The sequence below is a fragment of the Fistularia commersonii genome, chromosome 16, assembly GCF_037954325.1.
Source record: "Fistularia commersonii isolate RoL2024-O1a breed Wild chromosome 16, RoL_Fcom_v1.0, whole genome shotgun sequence".
Taxonomy (NCBI): domain Eukaryota; kingdom Metazoa; phylum Chordata; class Actinopteri; order Syngnathiformes; family Fistulariidae; genus Fistularia; species Fistularia commersonii.
The window spans coordinates 3,355,997-3,383,995 of record NC_141299.1 but is presented as its reverse complement, the minus strand read 5'-3'; the positions used below and the strand labels follow the sequence as shown (position 1 = coordinate 3,383,995).

The following is a 27,999-nucleotide window of genomic DNA, read 5'->3' as shown; positions in this document are numbered from 1 at the left end:
AATGTCTCCCTTTCATTGCATCTCATTACTGCAGTCACGTTGGCTACACCCTCAACACATTCCAGCTATGATAATGTGTTGATTTCTATTTCCTTCATTCTGAAAAGCAGGATACATTGGTCGGGGTTTAAACCATTTTTTCATGGAAAATGCATGCGTACGTTTTGACAGACTTATTTTCAGACAGAATCACATGAACTATAAATATTAAGGGATTAGTAGTGAGCAATCATGCCCATTCTGCAGCTGCGGAATCCGCACACACAGCTGCGTGTCAGTGACGTCACACATAAAAAGGAATAAGAAGAGCAGAGGCAGCGGAGAGGCTAACAGTAGTTAGCACCTCAGCCGAGTTCTTTTCCGCTGCTATGATTGACAGAGTCAGCAGAGGTTTACATGGGCATGTCCTCTCACTCGCTTGCTTGTTATCCTAACAGAAAGGGCTGCGGCATGGCGAGGCACGAAAGAATCCAGAGTTCTCGCCACTCACACTTAAGAACATCATTTGTTGGACTATTGAGGATGTTATTTATTGCTTTTATTCACGCGACGCGTGCGAATAAACAAGGTTTGTAACTTAGCTGGCTACGTTCGCATTAGCTAGCGCTAACTTCCGTAGAATAATTCTACGAAGTGTGGGTTGATGTTACCTTAATGGGCCAAGTTAATCACAGCTATTTCTATTAGTTATGCAATACTGTCAAATGTTGTTGTCTCTTTTAACCAGTAAAGAAGTTTAATTTCAAGAACATTTCAGTGGATTATTGGCGTTAGTTAGCTCTATGTGGCCCTTAACGGTTCACCAATGTTTAACGTTAGCTCCATTTGTAGCTTGATATGTTGCCATTCTCCCTGGATATTGCTAACTTGGGCTAACTCCACCCTGAAAAAAATTTGAAATCGTATTCTACATAGTTTTAAACAAAGTGGAAACCACCAGCATTAGCTCGTGGAAGAGATTGTAGCCACAAAGTTAAGTGAAACGTATATATAAAAGATTGGTGACATTGCCTCCATTTCGTAGGGGTGACTGATTACTTTTCATGCTAAACTGAAAAGTAGTGTTTGTCATAGGCTGCTTTCTGTTACTGGTAAACGCTGTTGTTTTGATATTGACCCTGAGATGATTCGAGCTTGGGAATTGATCGATCCGTGAGACAAATGATAACCGCATCTAATTTATCTAGGGGACTTGTGTCCAACTGTCAGGTCACAGTGATTTGTCTCCCTCGTGATTGGGCACCTGCTGTCCACGTCCAAGCTAAGCTATGCCAACTTTGATACGAACCTTGTCTAGAAAAAACAACAACAACAGGATAACCCTAACAAAACCAGTAACGGTTGACCTGTGTACCAAACGCTTGGGCCTTTTAACTTACAAATGCACTTGATTTGCAAAGTTGGAGTTGGATCATTTAGGCTCCGCCAACACTGTGAGCTCTGCAAGTTTAACAAATGACTTAGTGCCAGATTTAATAGGTATAGCTGTTGGCTTTTCTTCACCCCTAAGGTGATCTGCAGTGGTTTAAATCCCTCAAAGTGTCGCACTGTTTAACAGAGAGGCTCAATTATGTCTTTCATTTTAACAGTATCAATTTCATGGAGGAATCCTGGCAAAATGAATAGCGTAGTATTGGAACAGATTGACCATTAAAGGAGGGGAACATTTATTTCAACTTAATCTTTACTGTCATTTATTCAGCCTTTTTGACCATTTTTCACTCTATTTTAGTTTTATTTGATTTGACATTCCATCTAGACATTGTCCCGACATATTCAGTTATAATGGACAGCTGTTTCTACTTGTATGAAATTTACCAATTGCCTGCAATCATTTGACAGTTAACGTGAGTAGTCATTACTTAGTCATACAAAACAAACTACCGGTATACTTTAAGTCTTGTGCTCAAAATCTGACTTGAACTTTCACCTTTTCCTTATCTACTGAAAAGTATTTTAAACAATATTTTATTTAAATAGCCCATGTACAATAAGCTTGAATAATAAAATAGATAAGATTGTTTTGCTGCTTACAGGACAAATGCTCATACTCAACTATGACACATGCTAGGTTGTTAATTGTATTGTAGTATTACCAGGATTAAAAGTCATTCTCATAATATTCTAAATTATGTAATTCTTCACACCTCTGTACTCATCAGTTGCATATAGTTTTATCGTATTCGAGTAACATTGCTTAACCTATAAGAAATTATAAAGAAAATTTTAATTAGATGCTTAATATTTCTTTTCACTGATAGTGTAGGTGATAATTAAAGGTCTATCTGTCTTTTACAGCCTTCATACAATCAGACACAATTCTAGAAGTTCTACATTTTGGCGAGGGAAGCCTTTTACAGGTACGTGATTAAATTTTTCCTTTTTTGCTATTATCAGTCTATTGACCTCGGTGATTAGCATGTTAGTCAATTTTAAAACAAGCAAAAACATGTTAATTTACCATTTGATTGAACTGACTCATTTTTATTGTGTTGATGTCCCTTTCTTTAAATTGCCCTGAAATGACTCTGGCTCTTTTCTTTTTCAGGCTCACTCTGACATTGATTTCAGTTTATATCATCAACAAAGGTAAGCGCAGCTTTTTATGAGAAATATTTTTCATTCATTGGATGATTATTTGTGAACTTAATACCTTGAAACGTGTTTAATTGCTCTTAAAGTAATAGAAGTTTTTGTTGTGAATTACTTTGATATAAAAAAAGTATTGAAAATTTGCAGTATCCCATTAGATATTTATCCTGTAAAATGCTGTCAGAGAAAAAATAAAAAGTGGCAGCTTTGCTTAGAGAATCCTAACACATAATTATTTAAAATAACAATAGCAGTTTTTTTAAAAGCCAACATTCATAGTGTAAGATGGTAATGAAGTCTTGTGAAACAAATTTTCAAATGTGATGCCCATGTGTTCCTATGGAAAAACAAATATTAAAAAAAATATTTTTGTTAATGGTTGTAAACTTGGGAAAATACTGAATTGGGTGAGTAACAAAGGAACACTTACTGCTTAAAGAAAGAAGCTTCAGCACCAAAATCACAGGCTTACAGTGCCAACGGGATGACTCCAATGTAAATCTTAAAAATAACACTGCAAGAAGTTTGGTAACTGGCTTGGGGAAATTTTTTTTTTTTTTTTTTTCTACCATTCTCCCTGATGAGCTCTTGTAGCTGTTTTCAGTTGCAAGCTATGAGTAAACCTCTGCTAACAAAAAATAATGTTAATAAACCTCCTTAGTCTGAGAGCACCTTAGCTGAGTGTTTGTTATATAGGGAGAGTGATATTTAAACCCTATTACGACCAGGTGTATATAGGTAGTTGACATAACCTTAAAGTCAAATCCACTGAAAATTCACAAATGCTCATTAGATAGAAGTTTAAGCAAGACAAGGAATGGTTTCAACTGCCAACATTAGACTCATGTAGTACAGGCTAACAGAATTGACTGCCTAAAAACTAACTTGCAGTTCTTACATGCTTACTTTAGTTTGCCTTACAAGAGTGAGTAGAGAGTGAGTATATGCTGGATATCAAAAACTGTAGATCTAAACAAGCATGAATCTTGTCACATGATTTAATTACAATCTCCACATTTCAGATCTCTAACTATGAGAATATGTCTGTCTCCTTGGGTATTGACCTTAACTTAAAATGTTTTACTATCCAACCTAACTTTTCTCCTGTATTTTTGTGGGTGCAGCATATACTGAGGTTAAACCATTTATGCACAATATTCTAATCTGAAAAGGGGCCTTAGCGTCAAAGCATAACAGCTCCTTCAAAAAGTTGTGAGAGAAAGTCTTACTTTTTTATTGTTTTTCTTGTTTGCTAGTGACTGTAAACATTGAATTGTGTTTCCTTGATTAACATGGGTTTAAGTTCTAGGAAAGGGTGTCTTTCTGTTACTATCTCCTCTCCATATCTCACTTTTCACTACTTTTTTGTGGAAAAATGCACCTGCTACTCCCTGGTGGGGTTATGAAAATAGAGATCTAAGGCCGAGTGGCAAAACCCCCACCCTTCCCAGGGCAACTCCAATTACTGACATTCAACACATTAGCTCAACTACTCGCGGTCACCAAGCAGAAAGCTACAAGAAATTCACAGCCAGGCTAAGCTTGAATTTGTAATCTCACAAGCATTTAAATGAGGAGGAGAAACTGGTTAAAAGTCAAATATTATTCTGAAAGAAGCTTCATGTTCATTTGTCCATGTGGCTTACACTACACCCCAAGAGATTGAATTCCATCCGGTCTCTGGTGAGCATAGCTATTGGAGCTTAGTGCTGTGGCTATTGTCTGTTCTTTTATGTTCAGACTGATAGGGGGGAAAAAAGGTGAAATTGATCTGTGTTAAATTGTATTACTGCAGACTGATGTCAGAATAATTGCATTTATGTAATTTATAGGGAATGGCATTCACATGAACACTAGGAGCAAAAGATAAGAATGATATCTTTTAACTGTTAAAAAAGACATGTGGCATTCTGCATTGTTCTTTTTGATTATTAAATAACTTCAAGCGAGGGATAGTGCCACACCTGCTTCAGATTAATTTTTGTTCCTTAAGGTTGCCAGTAAAGCTCTCAATTACGTAGCTATGTTGTAAACTACCCCTCCCAAGGGAAGCATAGTCTCTTTAGTCTATTGTCAATATACACCTGTTGTCATACAGGTTTGATGAGTTGATGAGAATGCCTATGTCCTAAGAGTAGGCATGTTCCATGCCCCTGCTATTGTGCAAGAGACACCATCTTAATAAGATGTCAAGATTAGAGACTATGTTTGTTCCTTTTTCCTTTTCAGCTACTATTCTCTCTTTCGATTGTCAGATAGATCTACTGAAACTTTCTGCTTCACATAATAGCGGCTCCATTGGCTGTCTTAACTTATTAACGCTAAAGGTTGTCCTTTAGTGTTGACTGTGTTATGTTTGTGTTTAGGCTAACATTTGTTTAATGTACAGAAAAAAAGATTCTTTCCTTTTGTTCCTGCTTTTCTCAATGCCATGTCTTATGTCTTGCAGCACGTCCCCACACCGGGGGAACTGTAGACCTATACGATTTGAACCTCCAATGCTGGACTTTCACGAACAGTAAGTTTGGGCCCTGTGTATTTTCGTAACCAAGTTGTCTTTTTTTTTTTTACCATTTCCTTTTTAAATTTCATTTAATTTTAATGCATAGAATCACATCACCCTGAAAAGAAATTTAAGGATATTGTAATTTTTTTTGTTAAATGTTTCAAAAATGTGTCTGACATATTGTGCTGTTGAATAATTACCTCCCACTTCCTGAAGCCCTTTGAATTATTTGTTGGCCAGGAGACTGGAGCTAGTCAACAGTAAATTTGTTTGCCATGAAAGCTTTAATGAAAGTTGTGGAATGGAAATGAGACAACAACCAGCATCTAACTTTACCTAGGCTTACCCACTTAAAACACATTCCACCCTGAGAGTTGGGGTGCATATTTGTAGCATGATCCAGCTTCAAGTATAGCCCAGAAGTGTTGTGGATGCCCCCAGCATCCTCAACACAACATCGTAGAGGGACATCCAACTGTTTGATTCTGCCTCCTCTTATTCTAGAGCCTCAATTAATAAGCTGCTTATCTCCTATGACTTGGGTGAGCATAGAAGTAAAACATTTAGAAATGGTGTAAATTATAGCAGGTTTCCTGATCACAATAAATCAAGTTCTAGAACATTGTTTTTAACACTTATTGAGCCAAATCATCTTTCTTAGATGTAAAAAAAAAAACCACAGCATACCACCAAACATAACTGTGAGAGAATTATACTCAATAGCTTTATATTTTGGTTGTGGAGTACTTACTCTGCTTGTCACTACGCCACAGGCACAGACAGTAAATTATTTGCAGTTGCTGACTATATTTTTATAATTGACCAATTAAGTGAAACTGGACAATTTCCCATACCACACTTGACAATCCCTTATGATGTGGATTGGATGATTGTTATTCTAGAAGTTCAATTCCAGATGCAATGAGAAATTGAGGACATTATGATAATTTGTATATCAATGTTACCATTGTCAAATTGATCGTTTGTAATATGTGTGTAATATGTAATGTAATTAAGGGGTGGTTATGTATTACAGGTAACACTGTGCCTGATGTTTTTTTCTCGTAGTTCACTCAGAAAAATGTAAACTTTAAATTGGAATGAAGATTTTTTTTTTTTTTTTTTTTTTGTTATTAATTATTTTTATTGATAAATATGTTGAGGTCCTAGCTTTGAGGGCCAAGGATGTAAACTAGATGTTATATAGCTGGGCCCACAGTCATTTCTGTGAAAGCTGTTCTGGAGCACATACTGCAGAAACCATTTAACTACAGAGCCCAAGCTACAAGGCTTGGTAATCGTGTCATTGGGTGGGAGCGGTGGGGTACACCCTGAACCAGTCATCAGATAGTGGGGCCTCATATAGAGACAAACAACCATTCTCTCTCATTCACACATCAGGGCAATTTTTCAATTTTTTTCCAATTAACATTCTCCATGTTTTTTAATCCCATTAGTTAAATAGTTGAAGCCAGAGATGAAGATGCCAATTTTTCTCTTTGGGAGTGACCAGGATGGATAGGATCAGAAATGAGTATCAGAGGAACAGCACATATTAGATGTTTTTGAGAGAAGGTCAGAGAAGCCAGACTGAGATGGTTTGGTCATGTACAAAAGAGGGATAGTGAATATATTGGTAGACGGATGCTGGAATTGGAGCTGCCAGGCAGGAGGTCTCGAGGAAGACCAAGGAGAAGATTTATGGACATAGTGATAGAGGATATGAAGGTAGTTGGTGTGAGAGAGGAGGATACAGAGAATAGGGTTAGATGGAGATGGTTGATTCGCTGTTTCGACTCCTGAAGGGAAAAGGCGAAAGGAGAGGAAGAAGAAGTTAAATAGTTGAAGCCTTAAAATAGGCGTCCACTACTGAGGAAAAAGTATGCATGATTTGAACTCCCCAATGCTATCAATTGCATGGTTTGGCATTAAGGGCATTTTTAATGTGGCACTCTTCTGGTTCTTTAATACATCCATGTTTAGGACATGCCAAACACAGCTCACTGTCTGCAGGATTTTAATGTATTTTGTTACATGTTTGAAATATTAAAATTGGCAAATTTCTTTTAAACTTCACCTTTTTTTATTGTAAAAGTTTCTTTCACATGTTGTATGCAGTGTCTGTATTCATTACTTTACAATTTCTAAAAAGGGAATAACTGTAATGAATATCAGATACTTGACGGTTATCTTAAAAAAATGCGACAAAAAATATTCAATACATTGCAATTCCTTTTCATATTTATTTGCATTTATGAAATTTGCTTTAACGTCTCAGGAAAATGTATTAGATACATACATTAACCTACAGATATATGTATTTGTTTTGATTTTCTTTATCAACAGGCCTGTTGGAATGCCAAAAATGGAGAAAGTTTATTTACACAATCCTAGCGCAGAAGAAATTAGTTTGATATCAATATCAGCAACAACAGCACATTTTCACGCCTCCTTTTTCCAGAATAGGGTAAGTAGTATTTGTGCATGTATGCAACCTTTTTGTCTCACTCTTATCAAGCAATTTGTGAAATGTGGTCTTTGTTCAATTCAAGTCAACTGATAAAAGAAAAGAATATATATTCCTTGATCTTTGGTCCCAAGACCTTTGTTAATATTGCCATGTCATGGAAGTAACCCATATTTCTCTTGTACTATCTCTTGTAATATTTAACAGCCAGTACTTGTAAATATCGGTAAATGGTAGCTTTTGTAGTCTTTGTTTGTCCTTTTGGTTTCCCTTATTTCCCTGCTTCAGGACAGTAAAAACATCAGTTTCATACCTTCAAGCATCACTAACAAGTAGATTAATAGGCTTAGAATATGATGGTCATCCTTTCCAGGATAAACAGCTGCTGCTGTTTGAGGCCAATTCACAGTACTTCTATTAATGAGTAATGTTGTCTGGATGAAATTTTATATCCGAGGATTTTAAAATATCAATCGGTAGAGTTTAAGAAGGAAGAATACTGATTTAATATTCTCAGAATCACTTAAAATCATGTTATCATTCAGCATTAGTTGTTGCAATACTTGGAAAAAGCCATAAAAAGAGCTGACCAAATTTTTAGCTGTGGAAGCATTACTAAAGGAAATCAAATGTCTCCTATTTTCCTATTAGAGCACTCCAAAAGTGATAGCAATGCCATCTCAAAGTTATGTTAAGCGTAAAATTATTTTGGCTAATGTTATTGTTGGACAGCAGTGTTTTAAATGGCTTACTTAAATCATTTTTAGGTACAGATACTATCCGTCTTTAATAAGTCGAAAAGCATCCTATTTGAGAACTTCATCACTGATTTATCTGATCAACCTCATAGTCATTTATAAAGGGAATCCATGGCTAAAGCCTTACTAACGACTCGTGGCTTCTTCACAGTGGAAGATTAGCAATACATTCAAGCTGTAGCTGAATATGTCTTTGACTAGGATTTAACATTTTATTTGTTTTTTTTCTTTATTTCTTTTAGTAACCATCACATTTTGCTTGCTTCTAAAGCTCTGAGAGAAGTCCAGTCTGTACGAGAAGATATTTAATGTGTTTAGAATGATGCCATGAAAAAGCAATGCAAAGTAGAGACGAAACCTCAGCTAAAAGCGCTGGAATTCTATTGTGTGAATCTTTTAATACAGCTACAATGAGTGTAATGGAGAAAGACTTCATGGATGTTAGTGAAGTTAAGATTGTTTGTCTAAACCTGTGCTCCACAACTAAAGTGCTGCAGGTTAATTCAATGATTTCATGAACCTGAGGTCTGTTTGATCAGAGCCCTCTCTCTTGCACAGATCCATTTTGCAAATGTGTCATTCAGACAAGTTTCAGGAGGCACACAGTTATCAAAGGCCACATTCATACAGCCATGGTCCTTGTTGACACGTGGAAAAAAGTAAACCATATGCCACATGTCCCTGAAGTGATTCTCAGTCTTTTTTTACCATTTGGCTATTTCACACAGAGAAAAGTCAGATTTTACACTCAAGTGAGACAATTAAGCAGTGTCACCGGGTCTGATGCCCTCAGAGGGTTTCATGTTTGCCGAGACATCAATGATTTAAAAAGAAGAGAAATTTTGCTTAATATGGTTTAAGTTAAATCTGATTTTAGACTTTTCCAAATCATGATTTATATGGAGGAGGAAAGAGGCTCAGAAAATGTTTTTTTTAGAAGTACTGTTTAAAAACTGCTCATCAACAAACATCACCTGATTATTTGGTATCGTTGAATCCATTTCAACTGGCCATGTTTGGCAACTCTTTGAAAACTATATGTATGTAGTAGGTTTCATATAATGTCACCATTGGTAGAATAGATTGACAAGATAATATTCTAAGCTTGAAGGCTGTGGATACCACTGATTTCTGAAGGTCAGCGTCCGTTCTGTTTATCTTAACTCATTCATCAGTCCTACTTACATGTTTGTTTTAGAAATGAAAAATAAAGACTGGATTGGTGTCTTCTTACTGTGGACATTACACTTGTGGTGCAGATAATACATTTTTGAAGTTACTTCTCATGCCCTTTGATTTACCAAAGTCACAGTTGTGCTATTTGTCTGATGAAAAGATGCAGCTTCAGGATATCAGACTGAGCTGCATAATGTGAGGCAGATCTTAATATATCCAAGGAGCCGCAGTTCTCTGTCATGAGACAAGTCTTTGTACACTGTGGGTTGATTTAGATCACATCAACGGGGTATTCTTTTATCCTGCAGTGTCATTGATTGCATAATTCTTTTCAAATATCTGTAATCTTTTACACATCTTTAATGTGGCAATCCATATAATTGGACATGCTTGAACTCCTCCACTAAAGGCAGGACCTCTTCCCTGTCCCGGAGTGAGCACTCCACCTTTTTCTGGCTGAGAACCATGGTGTCCGATTTGGAGGTGCTGATCCTCATCCTGGCTGTTTCACATTCAGCTTCAAACCGCCGGAGAGAGCTGGAGATGAAGCCAACAGAATCATTTAATCACAACATCTGCAAAAAGAAGGGATCCAGTCCTGAGGCAACCAAACTGGATTACCTCAATACCCTGGCTATGCCAGAAATTCTGTCCTTAAATGTGGTGAAAGGAATCTGACAAAGAGCAGCCCAACCCTCAACAAAAACAAGTCTGACATAGAACCAGAAATGCAGACCAGGCTCTGACACCAATCCTACAAAGATGGATGCCAGGTTCCGCACCCTGAACTTGGATGACCCTACCAGGGGCGTAAAGCCTCCAACAACCTGGATTAGTGGGGCACGTGAATCCCTCTACCACAATAAGGTGGTAACTTGAAGAGAATGTAGTTCTCAGTCTCCACAAAATGTTACTGGGATTTGTAATACCTTCATAGCACTGAACCTTTAACATCAGGCAATGTGGGAAGTGTGCTAAAATTCAGAATGCTTTGTGTCCAGTTGCCCAGGGGATCTGTATATGTGGGTAACTGAGGAGTTGTAATGTTTCCTGTTTTTCTTCTTCAGATTATACCACCAGGAGGAAACACCTCATTTGATGTAGTGTTTCTTGCTCGAGTAGTGGGGAATGTAGAAAACACTTTATTTATTAATACATCACATCATGGAGTTTTTACATACCAGGTAAAATGCAAACAAACAAATAGTTCTGTTTTATTATTTATTATCCTCTCTGTATATTTCAGTAATAGTTCTTTTCCGTCCTTGTCCTGAAGGTTTTTGGGGTTGGCATCCCAAACCCCTACAGACTCCGTCCCTTTGTTGGGGCACGAGTCCCAGTAAACAGCAGCTTCTCGCCTCTAATAAACATCCACAATCCCTACAGTGAACCACTGCAGGTAGTTTGGGGTTATTGTTGTTAAAAAAGTCATTTACACACACATGCATGCACCTTTATTTTGTCAAAAAGGTAGTGTCAATTATATTAAAATTACCCATGTGCCAAAGTTACACTAGTTCCAAAGTTCAATATGGTGTGAGTTAAGGTTGCTCTGAGACACCTCACACAAAAAAATGAAATACCAGTAGAGTTACTCTTTGTGTTGAGGAATCTAATACCTTTTGTATTGTGAGTCTGAAATGTTCATAGTAATGTGATATGTATTAGTAATGAAAACTGCTGTCTGAATACCATCATGTGATTTTGTCAACATTGCCCAGCCCTAGGATTAGAATACTCAACTTAAAGCTATGCCAGGATTTTAGAGCCTTCTTTGTTTGTCTGACAAAGGATGAACTTTGAAGTGAAATAAATAGATAAAATTGCCAATGTATTAAATAGGCTCTCTTTGGAATAGCAGATAATGCATAGTTACTCAAGTTGAATTTTAGTATTGAAGTAAAGAACTGGATACCTGCATAATATTTGGTGTTTGTGTATGAAATCATCCATTTATCCTAGCATACTGATTAGATTGTATGGCGTAAGTTGTTTTCCCTTGCTTACTCCAGGTAGTAGAGATGTACTCTAGTGGCGGGGATCTACATCTAGAGCTTCCCACTGGTCAACAAGGAGGCGCTGGAAAATTATGGGTTAGTATCATGTATCCAAGTTCTGTAGTTGGATTTTTTTTTTTTTTTTTTTTTTGGTAGAACTTAAGGGCAGTCAAGTTACTATCAAATTCATGGCTTTGTTTTAGGAGATTCCTCCATTTGAGACAAAGGGGGTGATGAGAGCCAGCTTCTCCTCAAGGGATGTAGACAACCATACAGCTTTCATTCGAATCAAAACCAATGCTCCCAACGAGGACCAGTTTATCATCCTTCCCGTTGAGGTGGAGGTTACATCAGGTGTGCTTGTCGCTCTCCTAAAGGGGCTTAGTAGTTTGTAATGACATTATTAGGATGAACTTTTATTAAACATAATTTATACCTATATTTGTCTATTATGCAGCCCCTGGCATATATTCCTCTACAGAGATGCTCGACTTTGGTACGCTACGGTCACAAGGTATGCTTTCAGACTAAAGAGGTGCCTTCTTGCAAGTTTTTTGTCAATTAAGATTGTCTCTCACTTGGCTGCAATTTTCTTTCCCAAATACTTTCCCAAATACCACCAGATCGTCCCAAACTGCTAAATCTACACCTTTTAAATTCAGGAACAAAGGATGTTCCCATTACAGTAGGTACCATTGCATTTGTAACCCATGTTAACAAAATCTTAATCTCAATATTACTTTTTTTTTTTTTTTTTTTCTTAATATACTTTGCAGAGTGTGCGTACAACACCATCAAATGAAGCAGTCACAATAGATTTCAAAGCAGTCACACTAAAATCTGGGGAGAGCAGATATACCAAAGTTGCAACAATTGGTTTTGATGGTAAGTTTTATTTTTTTCCCCTTTTGATGCATATCTTGAAAGGCCCATTTTATTTAATTTAAAATCAGGGATATCTTAGCTTGACCTAGAAAATTAAAGGTTAATCATTGAATAAAATCCAATCTTGGCTCCCTCCAATCGCCAGACCAAGTGCAACGGTGTTCTAACGTACTGTAGATCAGAGGCATCTTGAAGAGGTCAGACTGTGAATACAGATTCTTAATAGGGAAATTGTAAAGTTACGGTAGATTTCCTGCATGACATGGAAAGAGATATAAACCATTAATTTGGAAACGATTAAACCGCTTACAGTAAAAATTGCAACACAATTTTGAATTTTTATGTATCTGACAATTTTAGTAATGAATTATAGCTTCCTTGATTATACACTTGACTTAAAGTATCATAAAACTTATTGTTGTAAGATCTTGCACGCATGTTTATTGCTTTTGAATAGTCTGTCTTATCTTTTTTGCACCACAGCTTCAAAGGCAAGACGGTCATATCAGTTCTTTGGTAAAATAACTGTCAAAGCGAAAGAAAAGAGTTACTCCAAGCTTGAAATACCATACCAGGCAGAGGTTTTAGAAGGGTAAGTTGGATTGCCGAAACAAATGTATTAATAGAAAAATATGGTGAATTTGTTTTCGATGATTATCATGTTTTTTTACAAGTTTCTTTGTCCTATCATCTCTTAGTTACCTGGGCTTTGATCACACAGCCACTTTGTTTCATATCAGAGACAGTCCTGTTGATCCATTGGACAGACCTATATTTCTCACAAATGTTTTCAACTTCGCAATCCGAATACACAATGTGTCACTACCTAAAGAGGCCAAAACTATGTTTAATGTAAGTTTTGCTGGAATGTCCTCGAAGAGGTTACACTGCTTGACATTTGTTGTGTATCTTTAGATAGAAAACAAAACAACTTTTCTTTCTATTTTAGGTGCAGAACTTCAGCGCACCTGTCCTTATCCCCCCTCATGAATCACGTTACATCTTCTCCCTCCTCTTCCGGCCAGTGCGACCCTCCATCCACATAGACAGCAACATACTACTTATCACAAATGCATCAAAGTTTCACTTGCCAGTCAGAGCATACACGGGCTTCTTGGAGGTATATCAACATAATAAATACATTTTCATTTTAACTGTCATTTACTAGCTGTCAAAACCACAGCATAAATTAATTTAACTGCTGAATGTTCAAATTTAACCTTTATTAAATAATACAAAAATAAACACTTGATTGTGACTAATGAGTAGATGGTTTGTCACCCTGCATGGACAGCCACTGGTCCTGCCTCCCAGTCTGAGGGCGAATCTCCTGGACTTTGGTGTTTGCAGTGCTACAGACACCAGCTACATCACATTTGTGGTGGTTAATAGTAACCCTATAGAGGTGAGAACAGGCAGTAACTGATTCTGGCTTAATGTTGTTTAATGAGTCAATATAAACAGTGGAACCAGCCTCCAAATATTTCAACTACATTTTTTCAATCTCATTGTGACAAAGCACTTTAAGCATTCAAGGTTGAGTAAAGTCCAATCAGGCGTTGTTTAGCTGCAGATATAAATTTGAATTATAATTGTAGTCACCAGAAACAGAAAATGTGTGCTGGAGCCTGTGCTGTCTGTCCTCTAGCTAGAGATCAAGTCCTGGCTGGTTACTGGTGACAGTCTTTCCATGGAGCTGCTAAAAACTGAGAAGGGGAACTCAACAGTGGCTTTGAGTCATCTGCGAGACCTGCAGAACACCTCAGCCTCCCATCACAGAGCTGTGAGAAGTCTAATGTTTTTCTACAGATTTTCTCTCTAGGTTGTGATCACATTTTTCCCCACATCAAACTATCAGATTTAACAGGTAAATTTAGGACTTGGAGATTTTTTTTTTTTTTTTAATATGTTGAAAGCGGATATTTTAAATATCAATATACAGCATACATTGAAGAACCTCTGTGAGCTGCCACCTTACTGTGGTGGAGGCGTTTGCACATCCAAATGATCCTGGGAGCTATGTTGTCGGAGGCTTTATGCCCCTGGAAGGGTCAACCAAGGCAAACGGGTCCCAGGTGAGGGATTAGACAAAGCGCAGCTCAGAAGACCCTCACGAAGCATAACCTCTGCTTCAGAATATTGAAAATCATGTTCCAGACAGACACAACACTAATTCAAATATAATTTATTAATCTAATTTTTATAAAATGATGAAATTACAGTGATGTCCAAGCATGTATCGCGCTATGTGGATGGTAAATGTTATGCTCCACATTTTTGATTTTGGGAGGTACGTCAACGGATATCCAAATCTCAAATTCATGCAAAAATATTTGTTTTGGATTTTTTTAAAAACTAAGAGGTTCTTATGCACATTCCCACAGTAGATGAATCATAGGACAGGTGTTTTTTACCTATTACTTTTTTGTGCATGTTCCTTTAGGGGAGAAATAGACGTTCTTAGCAGATGACACTCAATGACGAATTTCCTAATAAAATGGAGGAAGACTTCAAATCCTCTTTCCATGCAGGCTGGTTAGGGTTTTCTAATCTGGATAAGCATAAGCATCAGATTAAACTGGAGTCATTTAACGTTTTTTTTCCATATTTGATTCTTAGGGCCATATTTGAAACATTAATATGTTTTTCTAACAGATCGTTTATGACGTCTAAGCAAGCAGGTCAATTTTAGATTATTGATTTTTAGAGCTGGTGAATTTAATGATTATCTAGTGTGGGGTGTACTTTGGTTTAAGGCCACAAATTCAATATTCAGTGGCTTGTCCTCTTCAGCCTGATAATTCTGTATCGGTGTACTCTTGTTGCCGATGAGAACATTTTTATCAGTCCTGGTCATTTTAAATAATACCTTCACATTTTAAGCCTAAACACCTCTGTGGAGACACTCCTTACTTTTGTCCCAGCAGTGCCTGAATGACATGAAAATTTGCCTACAAATTGTATGTAAAACAGCTAAACAACCACTTGATTAAGTGTTTTACACCTGCAAACAAAAGTGAATCAAGTTATATTCATACTCTGCTCTGTAAACTAACAGAAAAATAACTTTGTTCTTGTTTTCACAAAGGTAATATTAGCGTCTGGTTATTACGCAGCCTTCAGAGTCACACTTGTGGCCAAAGCACTTGAGGGCATGTATGATGGGGCCATTCATATAACCACAGACTATGAGGTAGGTCCACAGACATGTTTGTAATGCATTTCTTTTACAGAAGGTCACCAGTATTCAGTCTACATGTGGATCTGAATTATCTCCCCTCAGATACTAACCATCCCTGTGACAGCCCTCATTGCAGTTGGCACATTAAACAGCTCCCCCAAACATATAATATTGCCACCGTCCTTTCCAGTAAGTGAATTGATGAGCAGTTTTAAATGCATGACATGCACCTGGTTTTCCTGGTGCACGCTCTCTGATGTAACAAAAATTTGAAATCCAGATCCTTTTTTCTTTAAATGAAAGCATTAGCCAATTGATAAGCACATTCTTCTTCTTTAGGGAAAAGTTGTCCACCAAAGCCTTAGCATCCAAAGTTCGTTCACACAAAAAGTGAGGCTACAGCAAATCCGCTCGCTGACAGAAGATGTACGTTTTTTTTATAAAAGACTTCGCAACAATAAAGATGAACTGGAGCCTCGACGAAAATCCAAGGTTGGCCTTCATCTAATAGAGCACAGTAATTTCTCCATTGTTTGCCAGGCATGAAGACCATATTCTTTCTTTTGTTATTTTTCTCAGGTGGCAAATATTTATTTTGATGCCAGTTTGCAGTGTGGTGATCACTGTTATGTGGGTCTGCCATTTGTGCTTAAATGTAAGTATTGCCATACTTAAAGCTTAAAGAATTTCCACTATGGGTATTATTATTCTTCTTATTACTATAAATTTGAAACGAGACAACCTACTGTATTTATATCTTTTTTTTCCCCCTAACAGCTGAGTCCAAGCCTCATGGGCTGGTGTTACAGGAGGATATATGGGATGCTGATGTGGATCTTCACCAAAAACTTCTCAGACGGTGGAAAGAGTTGAAAGATAACTCAGGACATAAGTAAGCATCAGAACATACAATGGTTAATTAACTTTGAGTTAAATTATTATATAGCACTGAGGGATCCTTAGAAAATTGTTTGTCTTCTCTTGTTCAAGAATTGAGGCTGTCTTTGAGGTTAACACAGACCTTCAAAAAAATGTGCAAGCAAAAATTACGGCCCAGCTGACGTGGCCCTCTCTGGTCAACTCTTCACAACATATCACCTTCCCGTTGACCAACACAAACAGCTCCTCTGTGAGTAAAAAACAGTCTCTGGTGGGCATAAGTTTCACACACAAAAACATATGTAGGAATGTTTTCTAGTTGCTGTCTAGTGTCTCTTTTTGTATTCAGGCAGACTCCCTAATCCTGACTATCTCTGCATTTCTCCAGAATGAAGAGGTAACTCTTCAGAATCCTGCTGATGTCCCTGTCTATGTTCAAGTCCTCCCATTGGCACTATTACCAAACCCATCTGTGTTTTCTGGAAAGCTGGCTGACAGGTGGGAATTTTTTTTTGCCCATAAATCTTCTTTAGACACTAAGCGACAAAGATTTATGGATCCTGTTCAACTACATTTTCCAGGTTGCCTTTGGGAAATTTATCCAACATCAACATTGACACCAACACCTTAGAGTTCCAAGTTCACAGAAATGTAGTGAGTATTAAAAGACCTTCAATTTAGAATCAGCTGGCTGGCATCAAGAGTTGCATTGCTAATCACATCACTCTTCTGTAGTTGAGGAAGCATGTGGAAGCTGTTTGTTTAACAGACCTTTTCATTGTTTGACAGACATCCCTAATGAAGAGCAGTACAGGATTTGAAGAGGGATCAACCAGACCCTTTGTGTACAATCTTCTCCTGTTACCTGGTGAGGTCAAGTCCTTCAGTGTGCGCTTCACCCCTATCAAGAACCACAGTGTCTCTTCTCTCCTTATAGTAAGGTAATAACCAGTTTTTATGTATACAACACAACAGTACATCCAGTAAATGTTTTTTTTTCCCTGAAATTTTGTTCTTTGGGGATTCAATATGTTCAGGAACAATCTGACAGTCATCGAAACGATCATCCTATATGGACGAGGTGCAACTGAGAACCTGAAAGTTGCAGGGAAGCTTCCAGGGCAAGGCAGCTCTTTGAGATTTAAGCTGACCGAAGCTCTGCTTAAAGACTGCACAGACAGTAAGTTCTAAAACCGGTATTTTTTTTTAATGGATTCTGTGAATCTTCTAAAATTGCCATGTTCAATTAGCAGCAGTCTTTACAGTCCTACATTACTAAAGCAATAATTTTCTCATTATTACAAATTACCCTCAACCCTCAAAATTACCCTCAAAAAGTAATTAAGGCTCAAGCTCTGCCACGATTTCTTTGTTTTCCTTCATCACTATAAATAGTTTAAAAGTGTAAGCACTGCCACAGTCTCACATTAAAACAAGGGCAAATTACAAGTTCACCAGTCAGACAAATTCCTTTGGCCTTTTACAAATACATTGGAATCAGCATGGCTATCTAAACTCTGCTTATCTGTCTCTCTATCTCTCTTTATCTCTCTCTCTCTCCATTTGTTGTGCTTTTCCCAGTTGGTTTTTTTTCGTAGATAATTTAGCTAGATTTAAGTAATAAAAATATTCAGATGTTTAATGCTTATATGTTTTATATTGTTTATAAGCAGGTTTGTTAACAAACAATGATTTTCCACATGTCAAAGTGTCAAGGTCCAAGCAGTATGAGCTTTTTAGCAGGGCTTATAGGATTTAGTGCACTACTGACTAATTCATTATTAAATGATGTGTTGATGATACAAAAGGGAAAACAGCAATGTGTTGTCATTTCTTTAAGAAAAAAAAGTCAAGGAGCCAAACTTCACCCTTAAAAGAACTTTTCGAGTGGAGAACACAGGCCTACTCCCAATCACCATTCAATCAGCTGAAATAAATGGACAGGCATGCGAAGGATATGGATTCAAAGTTCTCAACTGTCAAGAATTTTCACTCAAGCCAAACACTTCAAAAGACCTCATCTTACTGTAAGTGACTAGAGTTGTGCCTTCTTTAAGCATTAAGTGTGTCAAACTTTACCACACTATGTGTGCGCGTTTGTGTGATTTTGTGCTCTCCCCATTAGCCACAAGCTCTATTAATACTTAATTTTAAAACACTGTGGCAAAGCAACTAAGAGGATGAATTAGCTCTTTGTCTTCCTGATGCCACAGCCAGCCTTGCATTAGCCTTACTTTTTCATCATTTCAAAGTTCCACTTTAAAAATGCATGACTTGGTTATGTGAAAACACCGAATGATTTTCACACCAAGGCAAGGGAACGTGTGATATTCAAGTGATGTTAAGTCAGTTCTTTGTATAGGTTTTTAGTTGCTTATCCCACAATCATTAGAGGTAGAATGTAGAATGCCATGTGAAAAGGCAAATCTCTGTTCACAGGCCAACAGCTCACAGTTTCTCTCTAGTTACTCCATCTGTCTCCAAATTTGCTTTTTATAGTATGTTAATTGTAGACTCTGGGTCTGGAGATGTGGAACACTGACGGCCTGGAACCATATGCATGCAGAAGTTGCCGCACATAAACACTTTTTATCCTGTAACTGTGACAACCTTGAATCCAATGTTTGTTCTTATTCTTAAATCTATGCACATTTACCTTTAAGGAATTCCAGCAAGTTATCTAATGATGTGATGTAGTAAGTTTCTTGTGTTTTTCCAGCACTGCCAACAGCACTGGCTTAACAAACTTCACCAAATATTCCATTTTGAATCTCTTTCCGCCCCCGTGATGTTGCGTTCTTTAATGTCATATCGTATGTGTCAAAACTTGGGAACTATCTATTTGATTCATTTGACAGAATTTGATAACCAACTTAAAAAAATGCTTAACAGAGTGTTCAGGCATTGGTTTCAACCGATAGACTTTACCTGGGACTTCAGTGTATGGGTTCTGTAACAATATGGGGCTGTCTGATGGAAGATACTGAATTGCAGCTGTGACTTGGTAGTAAATCTAGTATGAATAAATAACCACGAGACTGGACTCCCACAATCTCAAAGCGTGTTGGCATGCAGTAAGGTTGCAAAGGTGGCTGGCTGCCAGCTGAGTAGCTATGCAGTGTGGTAGGGCCAATCACACCACATAGTGAAAACTTTTGGCTATGACCAGCAGCCAGAAAGAGAGAACGTAGGACTGACCTGTTTAATGATGAACCCTTGAATGTCTCCAGAATACCAATCTTGAACCTAAGGAAGAAACTCGGGATCTATTTCTAAGACGAAGGGTGACCAAAATTTTTATCTCCATTGGGCCTAGAGACGGAAGAGACCTATACTGCATAGCTCTCGTAACTCTGGTTAAATTGAAATCTTCTACCCTGATCTGGCTCTCTTGTTAATGCAAGACTTTTTACTGCACCGATACGCCATTAGCATGGCAAACTAAGGGTCATACTCGTATAGGTCTCTACAGGAACTGCCCCTGAAAATGTGAAAGCAGGTCTTTAACCATTTACTCGATCTTGCACATTTTACTTCGTTACAAAACATCACTCCTATTTTGACCAATGCAAATTTGACTATCCCTACACACCTTAACAGTCTAACCCCAGTTGTGACAGGCCCAGTTTTCATTGACACCATCACCAGCTGTCTGCCTGGTCTATGGAGAGCATCTAACCTCTGCATAATAGACACATGGTTCCCCTGTAAAAACATCCATTACTGGTCTAAGTGAGCAATGATGGCATTACCAGAAAAGCCATTGACCTCATATTCTCCACCAGATGAGGATCCTCTTTCACTACCATAATTTCTGATGAGCCCAACTAACACTGTGTGCTCGTTACTGAGCTCAGACTGCATCTGAAAGCCATGGCCCACCCATAATTTGGCTCGCCTCGACTTTAGTACCATAAAGAACCTGTGATCAAAGAGTCCTTTGTAGATTCCTGATCCTGAAAAACCCTTCCGTAGGCCAGATTTCAAGTCTTCGACGCTGGCTGCCACGGACAGTCGGGCAAAAAAAGCCAGCACAATTGAAAACCTGGATATCTGACATTACCACAGATATCTGCTACCGCCGCACTGAGGAGTGCATCGATTTGACCTAATTAAGAACTTCTGATCAGAGCAAGCCACTGATGTGAAACAGCATTTCAACAAAAAGACCTTTTGTCAGCTGTATGGCATCCTCTGAAACTCAAAGGTGAACTCTTCACTACCTAGCTCCACTATAAGACAAACACAGATACCCCCTCACCACCAAGGAAGAACTGCATCAGCCCCGGTTTTGAACACTTTTGGGTTCTCCTGAACAACTCTTCAGTCTAATAAAAAACGATCCTCAGCGCCAACACCAACAATCACAACATCAAGATCACCAAGGATGTCAAAAATAGTGTATACTCTGACCTACTGTTTGACTTTGGCCCTAACAGTCAGTATCCATCACACCACCCAAAGGCAGAGACCTACCTGGTAGTTCACTGGGTGACACTCCAACTGGTACCAGGCCAGGGGGACTAATCACTATTCCAACACCTGTGTGGTGCCTCTCAGTAAGGGTTACTCAAGAGTGGAAAATAGTCCAAGCCTTTTCAAGGAGACTGTTTTTCCAGAGCCCAACTGTGCATCAAGGCGAAGCCAACTATATCTGGACAGCCCGCAGGCCTAGTTCCAGAGGGGGGCCCTGGTGACCCATGTCCCAGGAGATGGAAAGCAAGGTCTATTATTGTCTTTCATCACAGAAGTCCTCTGAATTGCACTTAGTCTGGTTCCTAACATAGTGCCTGTTTGCCGTGGTGACCTTACCAGGGGCCTGAGATCCCCCACAACTGAGCAGCTGTATAACCAGGACACACATTTATGTGGGAGCTTGAGGAGTGGCCACTGGCCCCGGTAGATTACAAACTCAGAACTATGCCAGCCAACTGGTCAGACACTGGCTCTGGTTGATTAATACTGACGCTACATCAATCAACTGGTCAGTTACCTGCCTAATGCCACGCAGCACAGCACAAAGTCTGTCGGCTCTATCGTTATACTATATCCCCCCGATCATCCAACTTGTGAATATACTTGGTATGACCTTAGGCTTGGCAATGTCACCACAGACCAAGTGGCTAACACTGCCCAGAACGGCTCAAGATGTGAAAATCTCATGAATCTGGTTGGCTCTACATGCCCCGTGCATGAATGAATGAATTATTTTGTAACACACGCGCAAACAAATTCGTGGCACAATGATCGGCTAAATGTCAGAAGGGAATGTCTTTTTGTCAACACTGGTTTTAGTAATGCTGGCCTTGTGAAGTGCACTTAACAGGTTTTTACTTTTCCAGCTCCAGGAGTCAAAATATTTGCTCTGGCATCCATAAATAAAACAAGCTTATTATTTATTGCTTTGTATTTCTATTTACCTACATAGCTTCACTGTGGACAGCGTTATAAGAATTTCATTGTACAGGGAAACAAGTCTTTAGACTGTACAATAAATACTTCGAATCTTGAAGCTTGGAAGTATGGCCCTGCACTAGGTCTGAGAAATTCAATTGCATACTAGAAATCTAATTTTGCAATACAAATAAAACTTAACATCTGTTTTCACGTGATTTTTAAATTACCACCTGCTATTTGTGAATGTCCAAGAAATAACTAAACAAAAGAAAAAAAAAAACATAAGATAAGCAGCTAAAATTCCAAAAGGTTATGATGTTTAACAGTGTTTAAACAGTCTGCCCAAGACCAGGCATTGTTGTGACCAAGTCACTTCAAATCTTCCGATCTGATGAATGCAGGTCTCATATAATCGAAAGCCGTCAACTCCTCCACCTCCCATTTCTGCTGTTACTACCTTATGGCCTTATTCAGAATATAAGGTTTCTGTTGTTAAAGACCATGTACAATGTTCCCTCTACTCCGTACAGGTTTACGCCAGACTTCACTTCATCTCGAGTGATCCGGGAGCTGAAATTGGTGACATGCGGTGGCTCGGAGTTTATGTTTGTCCTCAATGCCTCTTTACCCTACCACATGCTGGCAGCCTGTGCAGAAACACTGCCCAGACCTAGCTGGGAGTTAGAGCTGTGGATCATAGTTTCACTCATCATGAGGTGAATTGTGCTTTCGGATATTTTGAAACTTACTGTCCTGTGTAACAAATTGAATTTGATCTTAAAACACTTTTGATTTTATTCACATGTTTTTAGCTCCATGTTTCTGTTGGTGATTGCCACTGCCTATCTTGAAGCTCAAAGCATATGGGAGCCCTTCAAGAGACGTGTGTCTGTGGAGTCCAACTCCAGTTTGGAGACAGGAAGACCATTTAATCTCAGGGATATTGTACAACTACACAGTGATTCAAAGTAAGTCAAACAAGACTTCTCAAATAACAAATCTGATACTTGATCATATCCTCAACAATAGAGCTGCACCCTGTCATGAAATCTGGTCAGTTTAACCTGTTTCACTGTCAGCTCCTTTGACTGCTAAGTGCTACTGGGTCTAATTCTTGAGGAGTTGTGGTGACACACTGATCACAAGCTGCCTTGCATGTAGTGTTTAACGGCTTCTGTGCCAGAAATGCAAATCAGTAATATTTTCCTGTAATTCTACTTTTGCACATTTCCATTTTCAAAAGAGCAATACAACCAATGACTGGTGGCAACAGGGCTTGTTCAAACAGACCCTTTTTGACAATGGAGCAAAATTATTCAGAACTGGTTTTCGACAGTTTGAACAAAGGTTTTTTTCAATGCCATACATTTTCAAACTGACCATTTTTGGGTATTATTGGAGACTAGAAATACAATTTGAGGTTCATGTTCCCATACTTTCGTTTCTATTTAAATGCATTTCATTGCAAATACTCAGATAATATTGTGATTATGTTCAAATATCATTTTAACATTTTCTTTCATGTAATTCCTACAGACCTTGTTCATGACTAATTGTCAGTTATCACAGTATTTTCTAATTTCAAAATCATAATAATTAATTTTTCTTGATTGTGATGTAGATCTACACTTTCAGACTGTATCCTTGATTTTGATATTACATTTTGATGTTACGTTTGCTAGATTTGAGCTGTATGTAGACCTTTGCTATTCCACAATCTACAAGTGACAGAAGTTAGACTGCAATTCTTTGGCTCGATTTAAATTGAAATACTTGCCTTACATTTTTCAGGTTGAACAATTATAGTGACTCGCCACAGAACTCCAGATTATATATGTCAAGCAATGGAGCAGCAAGAGGCCGAAATAGTACCACACGAACTTTATCAGACTCTGACAGCCAAGATAAGAGGTCTAAGACTGGCTTTAGCCGCCCATCTATGCAAACTATTTCCTCCCAGCTCCCGAAAGGAAGTACAACCTCTGGCCAGGAAGGCCTTTCACTTGCCTGCCAGCTCAGTAATCGAAAGGCTAGAAGTACAAAACCTGACCTCCAGAATCAAAATTTAGCTGCATTGGCACCACCTCACCGAGCCCTTGGCTCTGCCAGTACAGACATCACCACCATTGTAGGAACCATGGACAATGACTTTGACATTTCATTGACCATTGGTCCAGAAGCTCTGCGGGAGCAGTCCCAGTCACAACAAATCAAAGGTAATCCTTTAAATTAACAGGGGAGAATATAACCGTAAAGTGACCATACAATAATTTCGACCAACATTGCATCAATTTTGTTTCATTGTTTGCAGCATTAGAATCTAAAGGGAAACTGCGGGGTAAAACAAAAGCGCAGAGGAAGAAGGAAGAGAAAGAAAAAAAAATGTCAGCGAAATCTATGGGAGATGAATTAAAGGATATACTGGCTGACAATGATGACAGCTCCTCAACCACCACAGAGACCTCTAATCCAGACATGGAAATGAGCATCAAAGAGGTAAACTATTTCCATCACTTTGATAACATATCTTTTATTGTAAAAATGACATAAAAAAAAGACGATATGACAGTACACACATTCACAAATTTACTATTAATTTCTGCCAGGAACAAGTGAAAGCAAAAGGAAGGACAGTAGTAACAGAAAAAGTGAGAGAGGAACCTCCAAATTTTCTAACAAAGCCCAAAACTAAGAAACAAGGGACGACAAAAAAGGAGAATCAATCAGAAAAATCCAGGTCTGTCGAAAATGCTTGCACGTGATATTGGTCATATCTCAAACTCACCTCTAATTTATTTTTTTTCTTCTCAGTTCCCTGGAGCTGCCATATGTAACACCACTTGAGAACAAACAACGGAAAAGCTTCACATCGAAAGCCCTACATCCACTTAACATCCCAAAAACAAAACCCTTGCAGAAACTGAGATGTGAGTTTCTGTTACTTTTGCCAGATTGTCAAGTCTATAGCTAGTGCTGAAAAATGTTTTGTTTTTGTAGTAGATGGAAAGCTGGAAGATGGGCGTCCCTCTTTGTTGACCAAGCTGCCATCTAGTATATCAGTATCAGAACTTGGCCACAGCAGCAGCTCAGAGGGCGAGAAGGAGTTTGCTTTTCCTGAATGGGATGTTCCTATTTCCAGTAACTCCATCCGTAAGTGCATACACGGACCAAACCTGAATCCTACTGGTGTTTGTTTCGTCTGTAAGATAGTCATTTGTGTTCCTTATGTATTGCAGAAGCAGATAGTCTCCAACAGATCTCCCTCCAGACATTAAATGCAGATCCGTTCTTAAAAAGATCAGCCACAGCAAGGACTTGCACCCCACCGCCAACCTCCCCAAGCTTATTGTCCCGAGGCACCTACAGCAGTGTTCTCAACAGCAACAAGTACTACTAAAATCATCATATTAGTGTTTCACGTCTTTGTAGATTTAATTAGAAACCAATTCATATCCTCGGTGCTTATCTCAACAGTGAGGGAAACCAGAGAAAGGCCCCAGGAAATAAAGTACCTACATCTGCCCCACTCCCAGGCAAAAATGGCACCCCGACTTTTGCTGCTGTGGCTGCTGGTTATGACAAAAGCCCGGGTGAGTACTGAAATTAAGTTGCTGTCTTTGATGACTCTTAACAGCATCTTTTGAACGTAACTCAAAGGCAGGGATCAACTGCCTTTTGAAGGAAGTATTATTTCAATTATCTCACGCAGCCTGTATAGTAAAAGCGGGTATGGTATTACTGGTATTGAAATGGGAAGTCACTAACAAGCAGCAATAGCTTAAGCTGCTTCTTACACAGCTAAAGAAAATTAACATACTATTTAAACTGGTTAAACCAGTCTTCATTTGATCGTAAGCGCTTGTTCTCACTTGGAAAGGTGCAGTGTTGAAAATGGAGAGAGGCAACATTCTAAAATTTGTTGGAATGCATTATTACAGGATGTAGTAATACAGCTGGATTCTTGAGGTTATAAGGCATGAGTATCTCATTGTGCCAAAGTTGTTATTATCCTTTTGTTTACCTGTTGGGGATGGGCTTCTATAAGTGCACATTCCTCCAAACATGTTCTTTTCTTATATTAATTGGGAAGTTATATCAAACAAGCTATGTAGTATGTTGGAAGTTTTTGTGGAATATCTGATCGCGAATAAGGAGCACTTCAACTTAGGATTTATTTGAGTGACATTTGGTGAGACTTCTTTAGCATGTCTTTTGGGTTAGATTTGAAGTAGACAAAGAGGTATCAGCTGTTCAATAAAGAGATGGGGAATCAATACAAAGTGTGTTTTTAAATTTGTTTATAAGGTGTTTTGGATTGTGTTCAGGTGGCTGTGGTCCAAGTAAAACTGAAGGGAAGAGTTTGACTCACATGCCATCAGTGGAGAGCGACAACTCTGACAGGTAATATGAGGATAAAAAAAATCTAGCCACAATTTCTTTTCACATTAATACATGACTGTATTTTCTTTTTATAGCTCTGGATTATGGAGTCCAAACTTTCAGTCTGCCAACTCTTTCTCTGCTTTTGGACCCACCAACTCCTTCAACCTGACTGGAGGTAACCTTTTGGCTTGTAATACATATATGAATATGAAGTTACTGGTGTAGAGGGTTCTTTGGTTTGGCCTCAGAAACGCATTTGTGTGTGTGTGGTGTTAGTTTTCAGTGGAATGAATCATCCAAAGTCATCTGAGCCACAGCAAAGTTGGCCTGAGTTCACCACAGTGCCATCCTCAATCTGGGACATCCCAAGTGGTGACTGCCTACGCTCCTGGCCCAACAGTTCCAGTTCACCCACTGTCCCAACAACAGTAATGTTACCCATGTGCCTTGAATGTATTTTAGATTCTCATGGTGTTGCTTCGTCTCTTAATTCTTTTTGTTTTTCTTTTGTCTTGTATTTTTTTTGTAGTCACTCCTAGGAAACACCCCAAACCCCTGGTTGATACCAACTTTCGGGAACTCCATTTGGTCAGCAAATGCTGACTCTGCCTCACACCCTTTTGCTCCAACAACCAATTCAACTCCTCTGCCTGATCGAGTTAACAACCCTGCCCCATCACCACCAGCTTCCACTGAGATGAGCAGGACATATAATCCGTGGAACATATGGCGGCCCACGCTAAATCCCCACAGCTCTGATCACTGGCCAAGTTCTTCTGAAAATGGGAATTAAACTGGATTGTGGCTCTGAGGGACACTGCGCACTCAAAGTTGTTTTTAAGATATAAATGTCACCTAAGGTGCAAAGTGCAATAGGTTGCCATCCCCTCCATTTAATTCCCCACAGCTTTTTATTCATGGAGCAGAAATGCTAATTTTATTTGGAAATGTTTTAAAAGGTGCCCAAAATGTTAGCATAAGCATGCCATGCTAATGCTAATACATACATTTGCTGTTATTTGAAAGGCTAGTACATGGCAAAGAATTTTAAATTCAATATTAATGTTGAAAAAGACATCTTTATTAAGCAAAGTGTCAACATGTATTCATAACTATTTCATTCAATTGAAAAACATAGTTTGAAACACCAATTTTTCATTTTTTCAAAATTATTGCAAAAGGATTTAATTTGGCAACAGGGAAGACAGAAATCTGAAATAGGTTTTTGCATAGCAAACAACCTAAATGTTTCATGTTTCATTCCCCATTTCAAAGTGGACTTTGCCTGAAAAATGTCAAAGCTTTTTTTGAGAATAAATTGATTACACAAACACCATTCTTTTAGGTTTGTATTGTGCATCGCCTTTATTTGTCAGCAAATTAAAATAAAGGATCTCACAAAACATCTTGCATTCCATGTCTCTCCATGAAATGTAGGCATTTTAATTACAGGTTAGACCTTGACTTTGACTCAATGGAAAATGTATTATTTTAAAGCCAATTGTAACATTTCAGTAATTCAAACACAATACTTCTATTTATTTCAAGGTTTTCATAGTGATGCATACTGTTATCTGGCAGGATTGTATTCAGTATTAGTGCCGGCAACATTACGGAGAATACCATATTGAAATGGCCTGATTTTATTTGAAGGTGATTTTGCTCTTTGTATTTAAAAAGTGGGTGCTTATTGAAATATTCTTACTATAATCAATCAACTTGGACTTTCGTCATCTCTTGCACTTCATGTTTCAATTTATCCAGTAGTGGCCAAACTA

At 38.3% G+C, this 27,999-nt stretch overlaps 1 protein-coding gene across 2 annotated transcripts; it reads left to right on the top strand.

Annotated features, from left to right (window-relative positions):
- Window positions 1-324: 324 nt before the first annotated feature.
- tmem131 (transmembrane protein 131) lies at window positions 325-27,935 on the top strand. Of its 2 annotated transcripts, none has more exons than XM_086161297.1 (41): window positions 325-568; window positions 2,299-2,360; window positions 2,549-2,589; window positions 5,042-5,110; window positions 7,445-7,565; window positions 10,567-10,683; window positions 10,776-10,898; window positions 11,512-11,592; window positions 11,700-11,850; window positions 11,954-12,010; window positions 12,120-12,181; window positions 12,273-12,381; window positions 12,865-12,973; window positions 13,080-13,233; window positions 13,331-13,501; window positions 13,676-13,786; window positions 14,030-14,164; window positions 15,470-15,574; window positions 15,665-15,751; window positions 15,902-16,054; window positions 16,142-16,217; window positions 16,340-16,454; window positions 16,553-16,691; window positions 16,830-16,939; window positions 17,023-17,095; window positions 17,231-17,382; window positions 17,479-17,621; window positions 18,282-18,468; window positions 22,369-22,554; window positions 22,651-22,806; window positions 23,630-24,054; window positions 24,150-24,334; window positions 24,445-24,575; window positions 24,650-24,765; window positions 24,839-24,988; window positions 25,075-25,225; window positions 25,313-25,428; window positions 26,164-26,239; window positions 26,314-26,396; window positions 26,498-26,649; window positions 26,751-27,935. In XM_086161297.1, the coding sequence occupies exons 1-41, from the start codon at window positions 397-399 to the stop codon at window positions 27,012-27,014; spliced, it is 5,376 nt and encodes a 1,791-aa protein (XP_086017423.1). In that variant the 5' UTR covers window positions 325-396; the 3' UTR covers window positions 27,015-27,935. The 2 variants fall into 2 exon arrangements, with proteins under 2 accessions (XP_086017423.1, XP_086017422.1); XM_086161296.1 differs by having other exon boundaries at window positions 24,836-24,988.
- The last annotated feature ends 64 nt before the right edge of the window (window positions 27,936-27,999 follow it).

Coding starts and splice junctions, on each gene's coding strand:
- tmem131 (XM_086161296.1), top strand. CDS start 397: ATGGGCATGTCCTCTCACTCGCTTGCTTGTTATCCTAACAGAAAGGGC. Junction 25,226..25,312: donor AGTGTTCTCAACAGCAACAA/GTACTACTAAAA, acceptor TTATCTCAACAG/TGAGGGAAACCAGAGAAAGG. Junction 25,429..26,163: donor TGGTTATGACAAAAGCCCGG/GTGAGTACTGAA, acceptor GATTGTGTTCAG/GTGGCTGTGGTCCAAGTAAA.